The 22,641-nt window shown below is 36.1% G+C and overlaps 1 protein-coding gene across 2 annotated transcripts in view; it reads left to right on the top strand.

Annotated features, from left to right (window-relative positions):
- The window catches only part of CAPN7 (calpain 7), a 48,923-nt gene that overhangs the window by 24,652 nt on the left and 1,630 nt on the right, over window positions 1-22,641 (top strand). The window contains exons 7-19 of one of the 2 annotated variants that reach the window (XM_017510145.2): window positions 639-765; window positions 1,767-1,852; window positions 3,359-3,452; window positions 5,428-5,574; window positions 7,085-7,191; window positions 7,901-8,021; window positions 12,744-12,888; window positions 13,020-13,119; window positions 13,707-13,842; window positions 14,423-14,498; window positions 17,894-18,039; window positions 19,086-19,148; window positions 19,686-19,816. In XM_017510145.2, the coding sequence (XP_017365634.1) occupies window positions 639-765; window positions 1,767-1,852; window positions 3,359-3,452; window positions 5,428-5,574; window positions 7,085-7,191; window positions 7,901-8,021; window positions 12,744-12,888; window positions 13,020-13,119; window positions 13,707-13,842; window positions 14,423-14,498; window positions 17,894-18,039; window positions 19,086-19,148; window positions 19,686-19,816 (1,479 nt within the window). The remainder of the gene's footprint in view (window positions 1-638; window positions 766-1,766; window positions 1,853-3,358; window positions 3,453-5,427; window positions 5,575-7,084; window positions 7,192-7,900; window positions 8,022-12,743; window positions 12,889-13,019; window positions 13,120-13,706; window positions 13,843-14,422; window positions 14,499-17,893; window positions 18,040-19,085; window positions 19,149-19,685; window positions 19,817-22,641) is intronic. The other variant, XM_037731934.1, reaches the window with a different exon arrangement.

The raw sequence follows: 22,641 nt of genomic DNA, 5'->3' as shown, positions 1-22,641 counted from the left end.
TGGATAAGAATGGTGGATTTGGCATCAGAGACCTGCATTCAGATGCCATTTCTGCTACTTCTTAGCTGTCTGACCTTGGTAAGTCGTTGGTCACTTTTAGCTATTTCCAAAAATTCCTTTAATAGAGTTGTTTTAAGAAGTAAGTAGATTATGTATGTAAAGCACTTCAGCATGATGCCTGGCACATGGTTAGTATTCACGAAATTAGCTACACTCATTATTAGCCTTGCCAAGTGGAGTTTGTAAAGAACCAGCTTAGAATCTTTACCTTCCTAGGTCCTTTTGAATGAATCAGCTTGTACTATTGTTAATGATTTCATTTTATTGCTGAAGTTCTTGAATACATTTATGCTAAATTTTTAAAATTCTTAAATTAATATAAATAAATTTAAGTTCTTCTGTTTTCAATTATTTAGGTATATTTTTTAATTAGAGGGGATGATCAGGTTGACTGGATTCAAGGTTAAGTGTAAAAAGCCAAATTTGACCAGAAGGTTATTTTAGGATGATATAGTACTGCTGCTGCTGTAATCACTAGACGCCCCCAACCCAAAAAACAAACTCTAGGAAATTCAATTTTGGCTTTGAGTCATTTTTTAAGATTAATTTTTTTATTTTAATTTTTATTATTACCTCAGTGACAGATTGGGCAAGCTACCATTATCACCTAAACAAAAAACCACATTTTCCAAATGGGTACGACCAGAAGACCTCACCAACAATCCTACAATGATATATACTGTGTCCAGTTTTAGCATAAAGCAGGTGAGCATTTATTTTGTATGATTTTATAGGAAAGTTAGCATTTTAAAGTAATTTGTGTTTAGGTTTGAGATTTTTCTTAGATTTTTATTATATATTCAGGCACATGAGTGTCATTGGAAAAATTGTTCATCCTACATGTTTTGACTGAAACATACTGAGATAATATAAGTATAAATCACTGTTTTGAGAGATTACAGATTTTTATGTGGACTCTATCATTATGTACTTGTAGACGCAAAACTTGAGAATCCGAATTTCATCTTTGATAAGGGAATAGATATCAGCAAGAGAAGGATATTTACTTATTTGATTACTTATTCAAAATCAACTTTATTAAAATACGTTATTTAATTTTTCTAGGATATATAAAATCAAATGTGTGAGTTAGCAGTATGGCGTTTCTATTTGTTATTTTCCTATTCAAATAATAGCCAAGAAAATAGTATATATTGTAGCACTATTCACAATAGCAAAGTCATGGAATCAATCTAAATGCCCATCAGTGACAGTTTGGATGAGGAAAATGTGGTACATACACATCAAGGAATACTGTGCAGCCGTAAAAAGAACAAGATGTATTTTGTAGGAACATGGATGGAGCTGGAGGCCATTATTGTTAGCAGACTAACATATAATAGAAAACCAAATACTGTACTTTCTCACTTACAAGTGGAAGCTTAATGATAAGAACACAAAGAAGGGAACAGCAGACAGTGTGTTCTACTTGAGCATGGAGGGTGGGAGGAGGGAGAGGAGCAGAAAAAAAATAACTGTTGGCGAATACTGGGCTAATACCTGGGTGTTGAAATAATCTGTGCAACAAACACCTGTGACACAAGTTCACCTGTGTAACCTTCCACCTGTATCCCCGAACCCAAAATAGAAGTTTTTTTAAAAAAGATATGTAGTATAAAAAGTCAGGTACTTGGGGCAGTGTACATGTATTACGGTAATGGTGAAATTACATGAATGAATATGAATATGTTAATTCTTATTAACAGACGATAGTATCAGATTGCTCCTTTGTGGCATCACTGGCCATCAGTGCAGCTTATGAAAGACGATTTAATAAGAAGTTGATTACCAGGTAAAAATCTGTGTTTCTCTCTTTACCTCTTTTTGTATAATTGCCCTTGAACAAGAAATTTAAAACTTAAGCCTTATCTGTATAGAAAGTGAAGAGGGCATATCATTCAGAATATGACCCTTCTGTAGAAATTAAGCAGATGATTTATGAATGGAAAGATATGCAAAAATAGTTCAAGAACATATATACATGTGGTTAATAGATATGGAATTAATATGTTTTGAAATGAAATTTATCAAAGTAGTTATATTGATAACACTTTATAAGCGGACTGTAAAGTGAGGTAGTCACTAGCCACGTGGCTATTGAGCACTTGAAATGGATTAGTCTGAACTGAGATGAGATGCACTGCAAGTATAAAATGCACGAGATTTTGAAAACTTTAGAACATTAAAAAAAAATGCAAAATCACAAAACATCTCAAATTTTTGTGTTGATTATATGTTAAAATCCTAATATTGGCCGGGCGCGGTGGCTCAAGCCTATAATCCCAGCACTTTGGGAGGNTCAAGAGATCGAGACCATCCTGGTCAACATGGTAAAACCCCGTCTCTACTAAAAATACAAAACATTAGCTGGGCATGGTGGCGCGTGCCTGTAATCCCAGCTACTGAGGAGGTTGAGGCAGGAGAATTGCCTGAACCCAGGAGGCGGAGGTTGTGGTGAGCTGAGATCGCGCCGTTGCACTCCAGCCTGGGCAACAAGAGTGAAACTCCGTCTCAAAAAAATTAATTAATTAATTAAATAAAATAAAATCCTAATATTTTTGATTTGTGATTAAATAACATTAAAATTGGTTTTACCTTTTAACTTTTAATGTGGTTACTGGAAAATATCTTTCTCTTGTCTTGAACTGCTTTAGAATGTATTAAAATGTTTCTGAAATACTTTTTTGGTTTTTGAAAGATATATTAAAATCATTAATTGCAAAAATTAAGCATTGTAATTTTTTCATTCAACTTTTCCTGAGTGGTTTTTGTGTGTTAAGTCCTAAGAGTGCAAAGATGAATTAGACACAGTCCTTAGTTCCAACTGGTTGCCATATAAGTGGTCCAAATGTATTTTAAAAGAAAATTGATACTGATATTTGTTCATATATCTTACTGTATAATTTTATGCAACTTTATGTCAAAGTTATACCTACTTGCCTTAGTTGTGGTTAATTGAAGTGGTCTTTACTTCTTAGGGCCAGTGGTAAAAGATTATTTTAAAATATATATACTTAATTAGATGATTTATTAGGGTATATAAGTTAACATTGAACACTTTTCAGAATATTTTGAAATTTATGCTTACTCTATGATATCAGAAAATTATTTACTAATAGTAAATAAGCACTTTGATTAGGGTGTAGTTCATTTTCTAGGCCTATTGTAGGAAAATATTCTACTGTTTGTTTTTATGAAATTGCCAAGATGGTAGTAAATGCCTGAATGAAATGTTCTGCATAGTAGTTGATATTGAATGCTAATGCTGGTATTTCAATATTTCTTTTTCTTACAAAAGCATAATTTACCCTCAGAACAAGGATGGTGAACCAGAGTACAATCCATGTGGGAAGTATATGGTAAAACTTCACCTCAATGGTGTCCCAAGAAAGGTGAATAACGTCTCTCCCCACTCCCATCCCTTCTCTCTCTCCCTTCCCTACCTTTGAATCTTGAGTGAAATCATTAAGAAATGTCACCTGTGTAAACATTTTAAAAGTCAGTTTGAGTCTGTGATATTATATATTACTACCAGTGGCATCATATGTTAATAATTAAAACCATGGCAATTATAAATTTGTTTTTTAAATGATTTTGAGAAAATATATACAGTTTCAAAAAGTAACATTGAACTAAGGATTTGCTAATGCTTAAAATAAATTTTCATCTGTTCATGATTGTTTTTATTAAAAGGAAATCAGACAAACAATCTGTTAGGTCAGAAGAATATATATATAGTCATAACTTGATGTAAGATGCCTTTAAAATTATTTTCTTTTAAATCTATATATGCATAATTTTAATTCACATGGATTTCTTTTTTCTTTTCTTTCTTTTTTTTTTTTCTTTTTGAGATGAAGTTTCACTCTGTGACCCAGGCTGGAGTGCAGTGGCATGAACTCAGCTCACTGCAACCTCCACCTCCCAGGTTCAAGTGATTCTTCTGCCTCAGCCTCCTGAGTAGCTGCTGTTACAGGCTCGTGCCACCATGCCCAGCAAATTTTTTTTTTTTTTGTATTTTTGATAGAGACAGGGTTTCATCCTATTGGCCAGGCTGGTCTTGAACGTCTGACCTCGTGATCCACCCACCTCAGCCTCCCAAAGTGGGTTGAGCCACCACAGCCAGCCAGTTCGCACTAATTTCTTTAGGGACTTTGAACCTTATTAGGGCCTTGCATTGTTAGGATTCTCCACCACCTGTCCATACTGACATCCATGCAGCAACATCAGCATCACCTGGGAGCTTGTTAGTTTTGCAGAATTTCAGGATGTGCCCTAGACTTACTGAATCAGAATCTATATTTCACCTAGATCCTCTGGTGATTCCAGTCTGAAAATCGTTGCTCTGTAGTTCAGTAATACCCAAATTTTAGTATGCGCAGAATCACCTGGCAGATGATTATCTGTTATTGAAACACAGATTTCTGGACCTCATGCCTAGAGTTTCTGATTCACGTCTGAGATTAGATCAAAATTTGCATTTCTAACAAGATCCCAGGTGATGCTGATGATGTTGTCTAGAACACTGTCTGAGCCATTTTACCTGATTACTTTAAAAGTAAACAAAATTATTAAGAATAATTTTACTGAATTATAATTCTTTACCTCTTGTTTAAAGAATCTTTAAAGATGTATTGCATAATCATTCTATTGGTGTTAAATCAAAATTCTTATGTCTCTCAGATAACTTTATGAATTAGATACTATATTTTTGTGATTATATTACTTCCTCTGTTATATATATTTTCTAGTCATAAGGTTCTACTTTTACAACTATACGTGAGTCTTCTTACAGGTTTAGGATAAAATGACAATAATGTTGTTTAATAATGAGGCCCTTTTGTAATTATTTTAAATGTACATTTCTAGAATATCTAATATAGATTGAGTATCCCTTATCCAAAATGCTTGGGACCAGAGTGTTTCGGATTTTGGATTTTAACAGATTTTTGAATATTTGCGGAATACCTACATGTTGAACATCTCTAATCTGAAAGTCTAAAACACTCCCATAAGTATTTCCTTTGAGCATCATGTCAGCGCTCAAGAAGTTTTGGATTTTGAGCATTTCAGATTTTAAATTTTTTATTTTGGATGCTCACTCTTTTAATTTCAGTGATGGTTACATGATTAATCAGTCGATTCAGGGTTATTATCTGACAGATTCATGTTTAAAGTTGGATAAAGACATCATATTAAAAAGAGCAACATTTTATAATTGTTAAGATTCTAGAAACATTATCTTAATAGCCATCCGGCATATGTGCCTTGTATTTTATCATTATGAAAAGTGTGTTTTTGTTTCTTGATAGAAAGGATTTTAAGATATTTTGTGCACCTAAGAAGGTTCATGTTCTCTTTCTCCAGGTGATAATTGATGACCAGTTACCTGTTGATCACAAGGGAGAATTGCTCTGTTCTTATTCCAACAATAAAAGTGAATTATGGGTTTCTCTTATAGAAAAAGCATACATGAAAGTCATGGGAGGATATGATTTTCCAGGATCCAACTCCGTGAGTAATAGATAAGACAATCCAGACAGTCTTACCCTATCTAATATAACTGTTTTAAATTTGAAAAATTCTAGATGGTCTTTTTGTTTATAGGGAAAGCAGATTTTCAACCCCTGAAAAAGTATGACCAGTCCCTGTGTTATGGAGATATATGTGTTTTCTTGTGTATCTGGGAAAGCCTAAACTGTGTCTCCTTTTATGTCGGGATACAAGGCCAATTATAAATACAGTGTACCTTTCCAGAGCAGTCTGTTTAGATCAAATGGATGTGTCATATTGTCATGTATATTTTTATTTGTAATTCAGGCTCAAGGAGTTGCATGTTTTATCCAACCTTAACAGAAATTAGTCAAATTGGCATGACTTTAAATTCTTTTTTTTTTTTTTTTTTTTTTTTTTTTTNTTTTTTTTGTTTTGATATGGAGTCTTGCCCTGTCTCCCAGACTGGACTGCAGTAGCATGATCTCGGCTTACTACAACCTCTGCCTTCCAGGTTCAAGCAATTCTCCCGCCTCAGCCTCCCGAGTAGCCGGGACCACAGGCATGCATCACCATGCCTGGCTAACTTTTGTATTCTTGGTAGAGAAGGGGTTTCACCATGTGGCCGGGCTGATCTTGAACTCCTGACCTCAGGTGATCCACCTGCCTCAGCCTCCCAAAGTGCTGGGATTACAGGCGTGAGCCACTGCACCTAGCCTGGCATGACTTTAAATTCTTACAGTTAACAGCCTGTGGCCTTAAAAAATGTTTAACCTTACTTAGCCTCTTCATGTATCCATAATATAAGGATAATATCTACCCCTTGTCATAAAGTCATAAAGATGAAGTAATGTATGCAAATCATCCATCATTCATAAGTCATTAGTTTCCCTGCCAAACCAGATGTCCTTGATTTTTCCAGTTTGTTTTTTTTTTCTTTTCACCCAGTTCTAATGCGAGACAAAGAATATATAGGTCATAATTAAATGCAATAGGATGTTACAGTTTCTTTCTTCCCAGCCTATACTTTAAATTGTTCCAGACTTCACATACTTTTATTAAATGCAATAGGATGTTACAGTTTCTTTCTTCCCAGTCTATACTTTGAATTGCTCTAGCCTTCACATACTGTTAGTTTAGCTTTCTAATCTGTTGCTTGTTGATTTACTCAGAAGTTTAGAGAGAGAAAGAATGGGAATGTATATAAAACATGAGAAATATCATTTCAAGAACTCACTGAAAGGAGAGTGACTGCATCGTTGAAGCAGTTTTTTCTGCTATGTATCTTTTTATTCATCGGTAAAACAGTTTTTTATTCAGGAAGAGCAACAAAGATTGTGGGGAAAAATATGCATGTTCAAAATCAGGTAGGAATTTGAGTTAAATAAGAAATGTATTACTCGTTGAGAACAACTGCTTTCTGATTTATTTCTACCAAAATTATTATGCCAAATCAGTGAGATGTAATTGCTCTGGGGATTTAAGAACTTGAAAATGACACTGGCTGTCCTGAAATATGTTTCTGTTGCAGAATATTGATCTTCATGCACTCACAGGCTGGATACCAGAAAGAATTGCTATGCATTCAGATAGCCAAACTTTCAGTAAGGATAATTCTTTCAGAATGCTTTATCAAAGGTAAATGTTTTTTTGTTTTATGTGTGTGGTAAATGTGGTCATTTAAAAACATATCATGCCTTATTTAGAATAGAGGTTACAGAAGCTGTTGTTTTTAGTTATTTTAAGGAAATTGTTTTTAAAATAGACTTCACATTATGTACTTCCTATAGTCCTCAGTTATCTTCCCTAATAGAGTTAATCCAAATTTTAGGTAATCTAAAATACTTGAATATGTAATATGGAAAAATTATTTTAGACTTGCTGATTAATTACCAAGTTGAGGGACAGTGGGAAAAGAGAAGTCTGAGAAGTTAAACCTTAAATGGATAATCCATATGTAGGGACAGGAAATTTGTCTAAACAGTAATACACATTGGGTTGCAAAACTGGAAAGCTCAGTGATTTGATAAATAAAATGATGTGCTGTTTTGGGAAGTGCCTTTGGTATTTTGCATCTTCATTTTTTATTTGTAAACCACTTGAAATTTAGCATTTGTTTTCCTTCATTGGTAGGTTTCTACTTTAGAAATTAAGTTGACTAAAACTTTTTAAAAAAGTGATAATTTATGTGGTATACTATGAATTAGAAATGTACTACTTGTTGAAAATTCTTCAGAGGTAGGAACAGCCCATTTTCATATAAGCCATTAAACTAACAATAAAATGGTGTGATCTTGGATTAAAAATGTGTTTTTCTTTAATTAATTGTCCTTGGGGTTCATTCTAGATTTCACAAAGGAGATGTCCTCATCACTGCGTCAACTGGCATGATGACAGAAGCTGAAGGGGAGAAGTGGGGCCTGGTTCCCACACATGCTTATGCCGTTTTGGATATTAGAGAGTTCAAGGTTTGCCTTAAATCTTTTTCTTTTTTCTTGTTGGATAAGACATTTGCAGATAATTTATCAGACTTTTGAATACTGACAAATCAAAGCTTAAGTGGAGTTTGTAAACCATTTCACCTACTACGTTAACTTTACCATTGGAAATTACGAAATTAAAAGATGGGAAAGGAAATCATAGGGATGGCACAGGTACTGATGACAGAACAGAAACGCTTTTACATAACAAACGCTTTGTCTTTTCCATATAAGCAGCAGTTCTGAGGTGAGTACATAGCTCTCAAGATTGCAAGCTGCATATTGGTGTTTGGATCAATCACAGTGTTAAGCTCTTAAATCAGTGCTCCCCACCTTTTTGACACCAGGGATCGGTTTTGTGGAGGAGAGTTTTTCCACAGACTTGGGGGCAGGTGGGAGCATGGTTTCAGGATAAAACTGTTTCACCCCAGATCATCAAGCATTAGATTCTCATAAGGAGAATGCAGTCTAGATCCCTTGCATGCACAGTTCATGGTAGGGTTCACACTCCTATGAGAATCTAACGCCACCACTGATCTGACAGGAGGCAGAGCTCAGGCTGTAATGCTCACTCACCCACTGCTCACCTTCTGCTGTGCGGCCCAGTTCCTAACAGGCCATGGACCAGTACTGGTCTGTGGCCCAGGGGTTGGCAACCCCTGCTCCAAAGCGTAGTAGATACTAAATAAATATTTGTGAAAGGGGGCCAGACATGGTGTCTCACACTTGTAATCCCAATACTTTGGGAAGCTGAGGCAGGAGGATCTCTTGAGGCCAGGAGTTCAAGACCAGCCTGGGCAACATAGTAAGGTCCCATCTCTACAAAAAATAAAAAAAATTAGTTGGGCATGGTGCTGTATGTTTATAATTACAGCTAGCTACTGAAGATGCTGAGAAGGGAAGATCACTTGAGCACAGAAGGTCAAGGCTGCAGTGAGCCATGATCACACCACTGCATTTCAGCTTGAGTGATAGAGACCCTGTCATAAAAAAAAAAGTAAAAAATTGTGAAAGGGGAAGAAAATAGGAAGATAGCTAGGCATCAGATACATGCCACTGGGTTTGTGTGAGCAAGTATTTTTCTCCTAGAACTCCTTGCATGCTGTCAGGGCTTTCAGGCAGATGCTATTTCTGCAATATCTGGACTAAGTGTTAGAATATTTGACTTCATTACTTCTGAGATGGTTGATATTTTTAACTGAAAAATGGATTGGTTCTATGGATTAGAAAATACAAAGATTATTAAAGAAGCACTATTTCTTAATGAAGGACCCTTGATAACAGAACAAGTAGAAGTAGTGATCAGTCAGCAATAACAGAGCACTACTATGTGTTAGACTGGTTTTCTTATGTGTGACACATGGAATTACAGTCACATGTTGCTTAATGATAAGTATGCATTCTGAGATATGCATTGTTAGGTGATTTGTGGCATGAACATCATAAAATGTACTTACACAAATCTAGATGTTACAGCCTACTGTACACCTAGGCTGTATGGTATAGCCTAGTGCTCCTAGACTACAAACCTGTACAGCATGTTACTGTATTGAATACTGTAGGCAGTTATAACAAAATGGTAAGTAATTGTATATCTAAACATAGAAAAGGCACAGTAAAAATACAGTATAAAAGATTTTGTTAAATGGTACATTTGTATAGAGCATTTAAATGAATAGAGCTTGCAGGACTGGAAGTTGCTTTGGGTGAGTGGGTGACTGGTGAGTGAACAGGAAAGACTGAGGCATTGCTGTACACTACTGTAGACTTTATGAACACTGGACATGTAGATTTTATGAGAATATTGTTTTCTTCAATAATGAATTGTTTTAAGCCAGTCAAATTCATCAGTGGTGGCTGTATACCAACTTCAGTGATACTAATGTTGTTAATAATTTCTGATTAACCCACTACTATCAGACCAGTCCAATAATAACCTTGGCTTACTATAATTTTTTACTTTATAAATTTTAAAATTTTAAACTTTCTGACTGTAATAACAATGCATTTGTAGAGCTGTACACAAATACTTTACATTCTTGTTCTATGAGTTTTTTTTATTAAATCTTTTTTTTAAGCTGTTTTGTTAAAATCTGAAACATAAACACACACATTAGCCTATGCGCACATGGGGACAGGATCAACAGGATGTCACTTGGCAATACAAGTGTTTCAGCTCCATTATAATCTTAGGAAACCACCATGATGTATGTAATCCATCACTGTCTGAAATTTCATTTTATGGTGCATGACTGTATATGAATTATGAGGGTAATAGGGACCTATTGCATCATTTTAAAATTTATAGTCTCAGAACTTTCTAAATTAGCTGGTCAGTGTTGCACCCCCCCCCACAGCCATTGTTTCTTTAAAAGTGGCATAAAAATTGACCGCTGAAAGCAAAAAATATAAAAATTATGTGAAATTAAGTAAGCCAGTAAGTTTAGGTTTTCTTAGAAGTGTAATTTGCCACAAATACCAGTCTAAACATTTTAAGTGGCTGGGCACAGTGGCTCACACCTGTAATCCTAGCACTTTGGGAGGCTGAGGCAAGACGATTGCTTGAGACCACAAGTTCACAACCAGCCTAAGCAACATAGCAAGACCCCATCTCTGCAATAAATTTTTTAAAAATTAGCCAGGCATGGTTACACACATCTGTAGTCCCAGCTACTTGGGAGACTGAGGTAGGAGGATCACTTTAGCTCGAGGCTGCAGTGAGCCATGATCACACCACTACACTCCAGCCTGGTTGATGCAGTGACACCCTGTCTCAAAAAATGTATACTTATATATAAAGGTTTTCTCCAGTACTCTTTTATTGGGTATATATTCGAGGAGTTTCCTAGGTGCATTATTTTTATTTTTTGCTACTTATATTTTGAGGTGTTGATTTAATTCTGACTTCTGTTTTAAAATATTTTCATATCTGATTCAAGCATTTATCTTTAGGACTTCTTTTTTGTAGATAGACGTAATCTTAGACTATGACAGCTCTGCTCAGTATTACATCATTGGTGACTTCCTTCACTTAGAGATTTTTAATATTTATTAATATTTGCATAAAGGGGCTGTCATTTTTGTTTGACTACCTCTAACCTGTTTGCATATTCCAAGGTTGTATCTTCATTTTTGTCTCAGCGATTCTCCATTTGGGTCACTTTTGTGTCTTTGAGGTGATGTTTCATAAATAGTCTATTATGGAAGTACATCTCCAGATCAGGGTGCGGACTTCAGACAGGTGTTATCATAGAATTTCTGAAGCTGTCCAAGGCTTTTCCTTTGCTGCTACTTGGAAATAACTTCAGAAATTGGATGTTTCAGCAAAAGGATTTTTTTTTTTAAGTTCTCTAGCATTCCTTCTCCTTTTTAGGGCTGGTTTTCTACCCATCCAGACAAAAACTACAGCCACATGTTAGTGTCCTTGAATATCACTTGATGCTGGGGGTCTGTCTTAGAAAAGCTTAGCAGCAGTTTGCTCTCTTTTGTGCTCCTTTTTTAGTAAGTGTTAAGAGTCCTGAAATGAGGTAGATTTCCTGCTTATGGAGAACTAGATTTTATGAAAAGAAAGGAATTAAACGTCGGTTGACTTACATGTGGTGAGACACATATGGTGTAGAAGATATTGATGAAAGAAATTGCATTAATGAAGCTTCTAGGGAATATAGCCTAAGAGGAGTGAGTCTTACGTCCAGAAATCACATAAGTCTACCCAAGGCCACAATTTGCCACCATTTGAAATAGCAAAGGAGTGTGTTGTTGTGGCTGTTTAGATGTCTCCCAAACAGTTTGATTTATGATATCATTAGAAAAAGTACACAATTCCCTTAGGTGACTGCTTGCAGTAAAACAAATATTATTTTGGATTTACCATCTCTTTCATTTTCCTGAATTAATGTAATCAATTCTGTAGACATACCTGGTATTTACTGAGCATTTACCTAAGATTCTGTTTCATAAATTCAGTGGAAAATCTGAAAAGGGATGATAGTGCCACCATTTCAAGGAGTTAATGATTTCATTAGGGAGACAAGATGACTACACTTGTACAAGTAGAAAACAATATAAGATGGCAAACTTTTAAACTGATGTAATACAGATTGTTAGCACTATGAAGTTTGGAGAAGAGAAAGTAAAAGAAATTACTAAATGTTAGATACTTTATGTTAATTCCATTTGATCTTCACAGCCATCTTCTAGGGACACATCATAATCTTCGTTTTACCTATGAGTAAACGAATGTGCAGAGGGTAAATAACCCACCCAAAGAACTGGAATTTGGTCCCACTTTATTCTGATTGCAAAGCCCGTGTTCTTTTTCCTTTGCTATGTCTGTCTTCACTGAGAAGGGTAACTAAGGGGATCAAAGAGGGCCTTTTGGAAAAAAAGGAATGGCTTGAGAAATGCCTTTGGAGGCAAACTTGAATAAGGATTTTACGGCATTGTAAAAGGAAAAGCTAGTTTAGCACCAAAGATACATTGAGTATAAATACTGGAAAATAAAATGGGACCAGAGTAGAGAAGAGTGAGCTTTGAAAAGGCAGGAAATACTTCGTGCTCTAAAGCAGCACTGCAATGATGGAAATGTTCTTTATTTGATTTGAAGGAAAATAATTGATACGTACTCACAGTTTGTCCTCTAATAAGAACTAATACAGTAAAAACTGTTTTGCAGCTTAATATTATCTCCTGTTTCTTTTTTTTATATAGGGGTTGCGATTCATCCAGTTGAAAAATCCTTGGAGTCATTTACGTTGGAAAGGAAGATACAGTGAAAATGATGTAAAAAACTGGACTCCAGAGTTGCAAAAGTATTTAAACTTTGATCCCCGAACAGCTCAGAAAATAGACAATGGTAAATATATTTTTTTAATTTTAATACCATTTATTCTTCAAAAAACATTCTAACACGGCAAAATATATGTAACTGACTTAAGTCATTTAGCATTAAGATTTTTTTAGATTAACAAAGGTATTAATTTTCAGGAATATTTTGGATTTCCTGGGATGATCTCTGCCAGTATTATGATGTGATTTATTTGAGTTGGAATCCAGGTCTTTTTAAAGAATCAACATGTATTCACAGGTAACTTTTTGCACATTGCAGAGTATGCTTTATAGTAGCCTCCACTTTGTTCACTTAAAAACATGTGCCAGTTGCGTTAGCTCATGCCTATAATCCCAGCGCTTTGGGAGGCCAAGGTGGGCGGATCAGTTGAGTTCAGGAGTTCTAGACGAGGCTGGGCAACATGGCAAAGCCTCATCTCTACAAAAAATACAAAAATTAGCTGGTCATCATGGCGCACACCTGTGATCCCAGCTACCTGGGAGGCTGAGGTCAGCAGGTCGCTTGAGCCTGGAAGGTGGAGGTTGCAGTGAGCCAAGATCACACCATTGCACTCCAGCCCAGACAACAGAGAAAGACTCTTGTCTCAAACAAATAAATAAAAACAGAATGGTTAATTTAGGAAGACCAGCATCCCCTCTTTTTGTCATGCCCACAGTGACTATCTTGTTAATAGTTTTTTCTTTCCACACTTCCTGGTTATGCCAAAAAAAAATTAAAACCAGTAAAAACCAAAAACTCTGATTAATTCACTTTTTGAAATAGTGTTATATTTTAGCTCTATGAGAAATTTAATTACAACCTTCTTTGTTGACTTTATCTTTTAGTACTTGGGATGCTAAGCAAGGACCTGTGAAAGATGCCTATAGCCTGGCCAACAACCCCCAGTACAAACTGGAGGTGCAGTGTCCACAGGGGGGCGCTGCAGTTTGGGTTTTGCTTAGTAGACACATAACAGACAAGGTACTGATACCCTTCTAATGATATCCTATACGTAAATTTTTTAAATATAGTTAGAACATTGTGAAAGACAAATGTAATCATCAGCCTGTTTAATTTACATAGGTGCCCTGAAAGTAGTGTTTTCTCAAATAAATGAATATTTTCCTCTAAGGAAATTCATATTTTATAATTACACACTTAAAATCTTGTTCAGAAGTCATCTCTGAAGAAAAGTATGAGGGAGTTGATGCTTTTTAGTGAGGGTTTGGGGGTGGATGATGTATAGTTTAAATCACTGAAATATGCTGAAGGGAGTTTGGAAATGTTGAATCATTAGTCTTGATTCTGTAAAGGTTAACCGTAATCTTAATAGCCTCTGAATCTTATTTAATATATTATTTCATACAGTTGTCATCTATTAAAATGATAATTCAGAGAAACAATGTTTCTTATACCATTAAATAGCTGGAAAAAATGCTCTTAAAATTAGAGTTATTTTGTTAACTTTAAATAAAGAGCATTTTTGTGGAGACCTTGAAAAAGAAAATAAATCGCATTTTCAACCCATTTTCTAACCACATTGGATTCTTTGTGATTTTAGGATGATTTTGCGAATAATCGAGAATTTATCACAATGGTTGTATACAAGACTGATGGGAAAAAAGTTTATTACCCAGGTATGTTTAGTAGCCCAGCAAACATTAAAATAAACATACATTAAGATTTTATTTATATGATTATGTCGAAAAATGACACATTTTATGTAGATAATATAGAGAAATAATTGTGTTGATAGACTAATAGAAACCAGTCAAGCATATGGAAGGACATTTTTATGCTATTCTGTGTTTTGTTTTAATTTAGATAACGCCAAAGGAGGATTTCCACCTTCTTGCACATGGCTGTCAGAATTCTATTTCTGAAACTTAAATTATGTCTTTGACTCTAATCAAATGTATTCTGTAGTTTTCCATGGACTCCTGGATAAAATCTAAGCCCTTCAGCATGATACATACAAGGCTTTTTATATTTTGGCCTACTTTCCCCCTTTATTTCATGCCCCAGCTTCTCACAGTTGAGATAGTTGCTACTCCAGGATACACCGTGCCCTTGTTGCCCCTTTTCCCATGGTTTCTCCTCTGAAGAATCTCTCTCCTCCTGCCTTTTACCCACATATTCCTTTTTCCTTGTTGCGCTTAATGCATGTAGTGTTAAGGTCCAGCCTAAATGCCATTCCTTCCACTGGGCACCTGAGACATTTAACACATTGTATGAAAACCACTTTGCTTTCACATTTAAAAAACAAATGTGTATCACTTAGTGAGAGAAACTGTCTTAAGGCTGTGAAGAAAAGTGGTGAATGAAACAAGACTCTGCTTTTGTAGAGTTTATGTTCTAGTCAGGGAGACAGATAAGCAAAATACCAAGTAGTGATACATGTGTGTAAAAAAAATAAAATAGGGTTATGTGTGAGTGACTGGTTGGTCAATGGTCATGGATGGAGTAGGGACGGGAAGATCTATGAATAACAAAAAGGAAACAGTCATACAAAGAAATCAAGGGAAAAGCATTACAGGCAGAGGGAACAGCAAGTGCAGGGCCTTACAGTGAGAAAAGATGATGTGTTTTTGGAACAGAGAATAGGCCAGTTGCCTGGGTAGGTGTGGTACCAAAAGAAATCAGGAAGATTTGCAGAGGTCAGATCACGTGAGGTTCTGTGCACTACAGGAAGGGGTTCAGAGGGTCTTTGGTCATAATCAGGAAAATGACATGTGCTGGCTCCAAATGAAGATGCCAGCTAGGCTGTTGGATTTTTGAATAGAGTTCTAGAGTAAGGATAGAAATACAGATTGAGGATTCAGAAGCATATAGATGGAATTTGAAGATGGGACTGTATAAATCACTTGTGAAGAGAGTTGTGGGTACAGAGATGAACACCCAGGACCTGACCCCTTGGACTCTGAGACATCTTAAGGTTGAGCAGAGGAAAAGGTACCACAAAAGAATGTGAACAGAGGGCCTGATGAAACAGTGAAGTTTGACATGTAACCCAAGCAAAGAACATTTTTCAAGAGGGAAAGAAAGGACAGCTGCATCTATTGGTGTTTAAGAAATCAAATGAGATTAGGTGAGAGAAGAAATGGTTGTGGGAACTAAATGATAAGAACACAAGGAAACAACATTGAGGTCTACTTGAAGTGGGGGGAGGGTGGGAGGAGGGGAGGAATAGACAAGATAATATTGGATTCTGGCTTAATACCTAGGTTATGAAATAATATGTACAACAAACCCCCATGACACATAAGTTTACCTTTGTAACAAACATTCACATGCGCCCCCAAACCTAAAATATAAGGTAAAAAGAGAAGAAACTATTGGACTTAGCATCCTGGCAGTCACTGTTGACCTTGATAAGAACAGGCTTAGTGGAGAGGTGGGGCTAGAAGCCCAATTGGATTGGTTTTAAAAGACACTGGTATAAGGAAGCAGTTGTTGACAGTTCTTGTAAGAAGGCTGTGCAAAGAAATGGGCAGTGATGGGGAAGATGTTATCAGAAGTGGTTTAAGTCGTACTTTGTTTAATCATAGGAAAGTATGGCATTCTTCCCTATTACACTGTGTTAAGGGCAGGCACTGAGTCTTAGTAGTCAGTATCCCTAGGTTCTGGAATGGACATGGCACATAGTAGGTCCAGTGACAATACCAAGTTAAACTAGCCAAGTTTTCCTTTTTTAAAAAAAAAACAGTACTCTACCTTATGTAGAGTGATTTTGCCTTTTCAGAATACTTTTGAGTTTATAATTTTATTTTAATTACAACACATTGCTGTAATAAAGGACAGGCCTTGTTCCCCATTTGACAGAAGAGTAAACTGAAACGTGGAAGGGTTGAAAACCTTGTTCAAGATCCACAGATGTGCCAGTTCTTTTCTATTCTCACTAGGTCACACACCCCTAAGCATTAGAGACTTAATGACTTGTTTGAGATACGAAAATGTTTAGTTTTTCTGATAGGTCCCCATTATAAATATTCAGTGTTCCTAAATAAGCTAGGTGAGAGCATTGATCTTAACATACAGTAATTGACATGCATAAAATAATTGTATCAGGCTTGATTAATGAGCCTATCAAAGAATAATAGGCAGCATTCTTTATAGTAACAAAATATTGAAAACAATCTGAATATCCCAATTTTCTGAATAACCAGTTGGAGGTACAGATAAAATGTGATATTCATATGATAGAATATTATACAAGCAGTTGTAAGAAATAAACTGTAGAACAACATAGATCTTTTTAAAATGTTGAGTAAAAAATGAAAGATATAAGACATATACTATTTTTTTTTCTTTTACATATACACTTATACCAGAAACAATTATTTGTTCATTTTTAGGAGGGGGTATTTTTTTTATGAAAGTCTAAAAAGGTGCTCACCAAATTCATCAATAGAATGGAATAAGATAAGGGTGGTGGTTAAAAGACACATTGTTTTATGAAGAGGCTAGAACGACCCCCTCCCCTCCAAAAAAAGTTAAATCTGAGTGGTGGGGAATCTAGATATATTTTTATATATGTCTTTTTTTTTTTCCCCCATTTTTTAAAGACGGGGTTTCATCATGTTGGTCAGGCGGGTCTTGAACTTGCGACCTCAGGTGATCTGCCCGCCTTGGCCTCCAAAGTGCTTGGATTACAGGCGTGAGCCACTACGCCCGGCCATACATCTTTTTATATTTTTAATTTTATCTCAAAAAAAAAGCTAATCCTGACTTTAAAATCCTGTCTGGGAGAAAAATGCAACCCAGAACAAATAGTAGGAATTACTGAAATGCAACAGAGCAAATAGTAAGTACTATTATATCTCATTAAATGTATTCAAAAAGATTATTTTTGCTTGTTAGGAACTGTTTAAAGTTTTCAACAAATTGTAATTCACTAATATTATGTTTTAAGGACAGAATCAATTAAGGAGATGTCCATCCAAGTAATTATTTTTCCTACATCAACCATAAAACTTCAAAAACTAAGAAAGAAAAACTCTCCTTTTCTCTAAGCCTACTTGTTTGTTTGCAGCTGACCCACCTCCATACATTGATGGAATTCGAATTAACAGCCCTCATTATTTGACTAAGATAAAGCTGACCACACCTGGCACCCATACCTTTACACTAGTGGTTTCTCAATATGAAAAACAGAACACAATCCATTACACAGTCCGGGTAAGTAGAACCAACACACAAAACACAATAATATAAAGTTCGTAATGTGCTCTGCTTTGTAAGTGGGATTGTCTGGAGAAAAAGTTTATTTCTGAATATGTACTGCCATTTTTGTGCTTAATAGTAAATTATGCTTTCTGTAGAAACTAGTACATTTGAAAAGAAATGTTTTTTTGTTTCGAAAGAACATTTTTATTTTCATAGTAATAGTTTAGTCCCGCGGCAGTATAGTATGTTGGACTAATACATTTCTTTTTTTCTTTTTTTTTTTTTTGGAGACAGAGTCTTGCTTTGTCACCCAGGCTGGAATGAGTGCAGTGGTGCAGTCTCAGTCCACTGCAGCCTCCACCTTCTGTACTAAAGCAGTTCTCCTGCCTCAGACTCCTGGGTAGCTGGGACTATAGGTGCTGCCACCACACCCAGCTAATTTTTGTATTTTTAGTAGAGATGGGGTGTCACTATGTTGGCCAGGCTGGTCTCAAACTCCTGACCTCAAGTGATCCACCCACCTCAGCCTCCCAAAGTGCTGGGATTACTGGTGTGAACCTCCACACCCGGCCAGTACATTTGATTTTAAAGCAAGCAATAAAAACTTACTTAGCCTGTTTAACATTTTTATTGACCAAAAAAAGGACTTTGAAGTTAGTGAAAGAGAATCAGTCACCTAGAAACATATTACTCTCATCTAGCTAGGAATGTCGTTGTAATTTTCTTCTATATAGATTTGTTTGCCTCTACATAAGCAGCTCAATTTGAATAGATTTTTACTGATTAAAGGGACATTGGGAGCTGCTGCCACCCCTTCATTTTTCAGATGCAGAAGCTACGGCCTGGAAAAATTGTGATTTGCCCTGAGTCATACACAGTAGCAGAGAAAGCCAAGATAAGACCTCTAGCTTCTCAGTTGCCAGCTCATTAAACCGCTGCCTATAGAACAATGACTTGTATATGCCAACTGGTTTTTTATTCCAATATATTCATGTATCACTTTGATGTTCTTCTAAGTATAAAATTGATCAATATAGTCTTTTTATATATATATCTAGGTATATTCAGCATGCAGCTTTACTTTTTCAAAGATTCCTTCACCATACACTGTATCAAAACGGGTGAGTAAATTCATTTGTTTATAATCTCAGCATTCTTTTAGAATTGTTTAAATTCCCTTTTCCATTTCTCTCATTTTATATTCAGCAATTTATTATGAAATAAAAACATTCTAAGGCTTCACAGGAATATCAGGGAAACCTAAGCGGCCTTCAATATGGGTTGGAATACAAGATCTTCAGTGAGCAACATCTGTGAAAAGAAACAAATTTCAGAGAAAGAAGATTAATGCAAACTGGTGGTTAGAGAAGACTATGTGGATGAACCTTGAAAGTAGAATTTGAGACTAACTTTGCATGGTGGGCTAGATATGTAGAGAAGATTCTATGGAAAATTCCTGGCAGAACAGCTTGATTAGAGGCTGAGAAATGGAAATAGGGGTTAGTCTAGCAAAGCAGCCTGGCTGTCAACAGCAAATATAAGAGCCACAGAGTGGAAAATTGCCCTTTTTTTTTTTTTTTTTAAATGGAAAGGAGTTTTGTCTGTAAGTGGAATTGGAGAATTAAATTTTGTTAATACTAAAACTTTGTTCTTACTAGATTAATGGGAAGTGGAGTGGTCAGAGTGCTGGAGGATGTGGAAATTTCCAAGAGACTCACAAAAATAACCCCATCTATCAATTCCATATAGAAAAGACTGGGCCATTACTGATTGAGCTACGAGGGCCAAGGTTTGTGATGAGTAATTTTCTTAAATTAATGATGTTCTATTAAAAATGAACATAGTATAACAGAAAAAACTTTAGAAACAAACGTAAGCATATATGGACATTGGACTTAAAACAGTGACATTGTAGTAGGGTGAGGAAAAGACAGTCTTTTCAATAAGTGATGTGGAATAATTGAGTATCCATATGTAAAAAGGGTAATTAGAACCCTGTTTCACATCAAGTCTAAAAACTCCAGGTGGATTACAAACCTAAATGTGAAAGGCAAAACAATACAGCATCTAGACAATAATGCAGGAAATGTCTTAACCTCAAGAGAGGAAAGATTTCTTAAATGAGACAAAGAGCATATTACAAGATTTGTAAATATGCTACATTGGTTAAAAAAAAATCTGCAGTTTTTTAAAAATAAACAAAAACATGTCACAAATGGGGCAATCCAATGACCAGTAAACCATTCTAATAGCCACAAATTGGAAACACATTTGTTCATCAACAACATTTAAGATTATAATATAGTCATATAATAGAGTCCTGATGTAACAATGGAAATAAAATAGCTACACACAGCATAATGGATAGGTCTTAAAAACAATGCTGAGCAAAAACCACACGTACAGAATATATACCAAATGATTTTACTTCTGTGAAGTCAAGAACAGAAAACTAAGAGACTCATATAAGGATGCACACTAAGGTAGTAAAACTGCAAAGCAGAACGGGAGTTATTACCATAAAAGCTCTGTGTGGGGACAGGAGTTGCAATTAGGAATATACAGGGAATTCTGTGGTGCTGAGAGGATTTTTTGATCTGAGTGGTGGTTACCCAGGTGTTTATTCACTTTGCAAATGATTTATTAAGCTGTATGTACGTTTTACATAAGTGTTGTATTTCATAGTTTTAAAAGGCTTAAAAAATACAAAGAATATACTGGGCATGGCGGCTCACACCTGTAATCCCAGCACTTTGGAAGGCCAGGACAGGCAAGTTCAGGAGTTCAAGACCAGCCTGAGCAACATAGCAAAATCTAATCTCTGCAAAAACCTGTAAAAAATTTAGCCAGGCATGGTGGCATGTGCTTTTATAGTCCCAGCTACTTGGGAAGCAGAGGTTGCACTGATCCTGGATCATGCCACTGCACTCCAGCCTGGTCGACAGAGTGAGACCCTGTCTCATACAACAACCACCAAAAAAAAATACAAATAAAATCAGAACTACCTTTAAATAAAATTGGGCTTAATTTTGCTTTTCTTACAAAATAATCCAGCAGCAGCTAATAACTCTTTAGACATGAAGATATGATTAAGCTGTTTTTCCACAAGAAAGTCATTTTTAAAACCTCTACCAATTTGATAGGTGAAATAGGCAAATAGGTTCCTGTTTGCTCTTTTATAGTTAATTTCCAGATACATTGAACATGTACTAATGTTCATTGGCAATATTGGTTTTTTTCTTCATTGCCTATTCATGTTTCTTGCTGATAGAGTTGTCATTTTTTTTTAATTGTAAACGTGAATAAGATAAGGATATTAACTCCTTCACATATCTGCAGATGTTTTTGTCAGATTTTCATTTTTCTCCCACATAGAAAAACATTTCAGTTTAAAGTAATCAAATCTGTCTCTGGTTTTTTTGCTGTGGACAGGAACTCTCACATTATCAAATTAATTTTCACCATATTCTGATTATTTTGTGGTTTAACTTTTTGCACTTAAAAAATTCATATGAATATGTTTTTATATTTGGCATGAAATACAGTTTAACAGTTTTTTTCCAAATGTTTTGTTACCTCATCACCATCTAAATGAATCCTTCTTTCCTTACTGATTTGGAATGCCATGTTTATCATATGCTAATTATTTCTATAAATTCAGATTTTGTTTCAGGGCTTTCCTGTCCCGTAGGCCTTTCCACCTGTCATAATTACAATATTTTTAATTATTCCCTATGGCCAGGTACAGTGGCTCAAGCCTATAATCTGAGTACTTTGGGAGGCCAAGGTAGGAGGATGGCTTGAGCCCAGAAGTTCCAAACCAGCCTGAGCAGCATAGTGAGACCCCCGTGTACAAAAAAAAATTAATTAGCTAGACATGATGGTACATACCTGTAGTCCCAGGTCCTTGGGAGGCTAAGGTGGGAGAACCCTTTGAGTCCAGAAGGGTAAGGCTGTAGTAAGCCACGATTACTCCACTATACTCCCACCTGGGTGACTGAGATCCTGTCTCCAAAAAAAAAAAAAAACCAAAAGCAAGGCACAGTGGCTCACGTCTATAATCCCAGTACTTTGGGAGGCTGAGGCTGGCAGGATCACCTGAGATCAGGAGTTCGAGACCAGCCTGGCCAACATGATGAAACCCTGTCACTACTAAAAATACAAAAAAAAAAAAATTAGCCAGACATAGTGGCATATGCCTGTAGTCCCAGCTACTCAGAAGACTGAGGCAGGAGAATCACTTGAACCCAGGAGGCGGAAGTTGCAGTGAGCTGAGATCATGCCACTGTACTCCAGCCTGGGCAGCAGAGCGAGACTCCATCTCAAAACAAAAATAAAATATTTCCTGGCCAGGCGCGGTGGCTCACGCCTATAATCCCAGCACTTTGGGAGGCCAAGGTGGGTGGATCACAAGGTCGAGATCAAGACCATCCTAGACAACATGGTGAAACCCCGTCTCTACTAAAAATACAAAAATTAGCTGGGTATGGTGGTGCGCGCCTGTAGTCCCAGCTACTCGGGAGACTGAGGCAGGAGAATTGCTTGAACCCAGGGAGGCGGAGGTTGCGGTGAGCCGAGATCCTGCCATTGCACTCCAGCCTGGGTAACAAGAGC

The sequence above is a fragment of the Cebus imitator genome, unplaced genomic scaffold (assembly GCF_001604975.1).
Source record: "Cebus imitator isolate Cc_AM_T3 unplaced genomic scaffold, Cebus_imitator-1.0 Scaffold432, whole genome shotgun sequence".
Taxonomy (NCBI): Eukaryota; Metazoa; Chordata; class Mammalia; order Primates; family Cebidae; genus Cebus; species Cebus imitator.
Note: the sequence above shows the minus strand (reverse complement) of the source record. Positions and strands in the feature narration are given on the sequence as shown.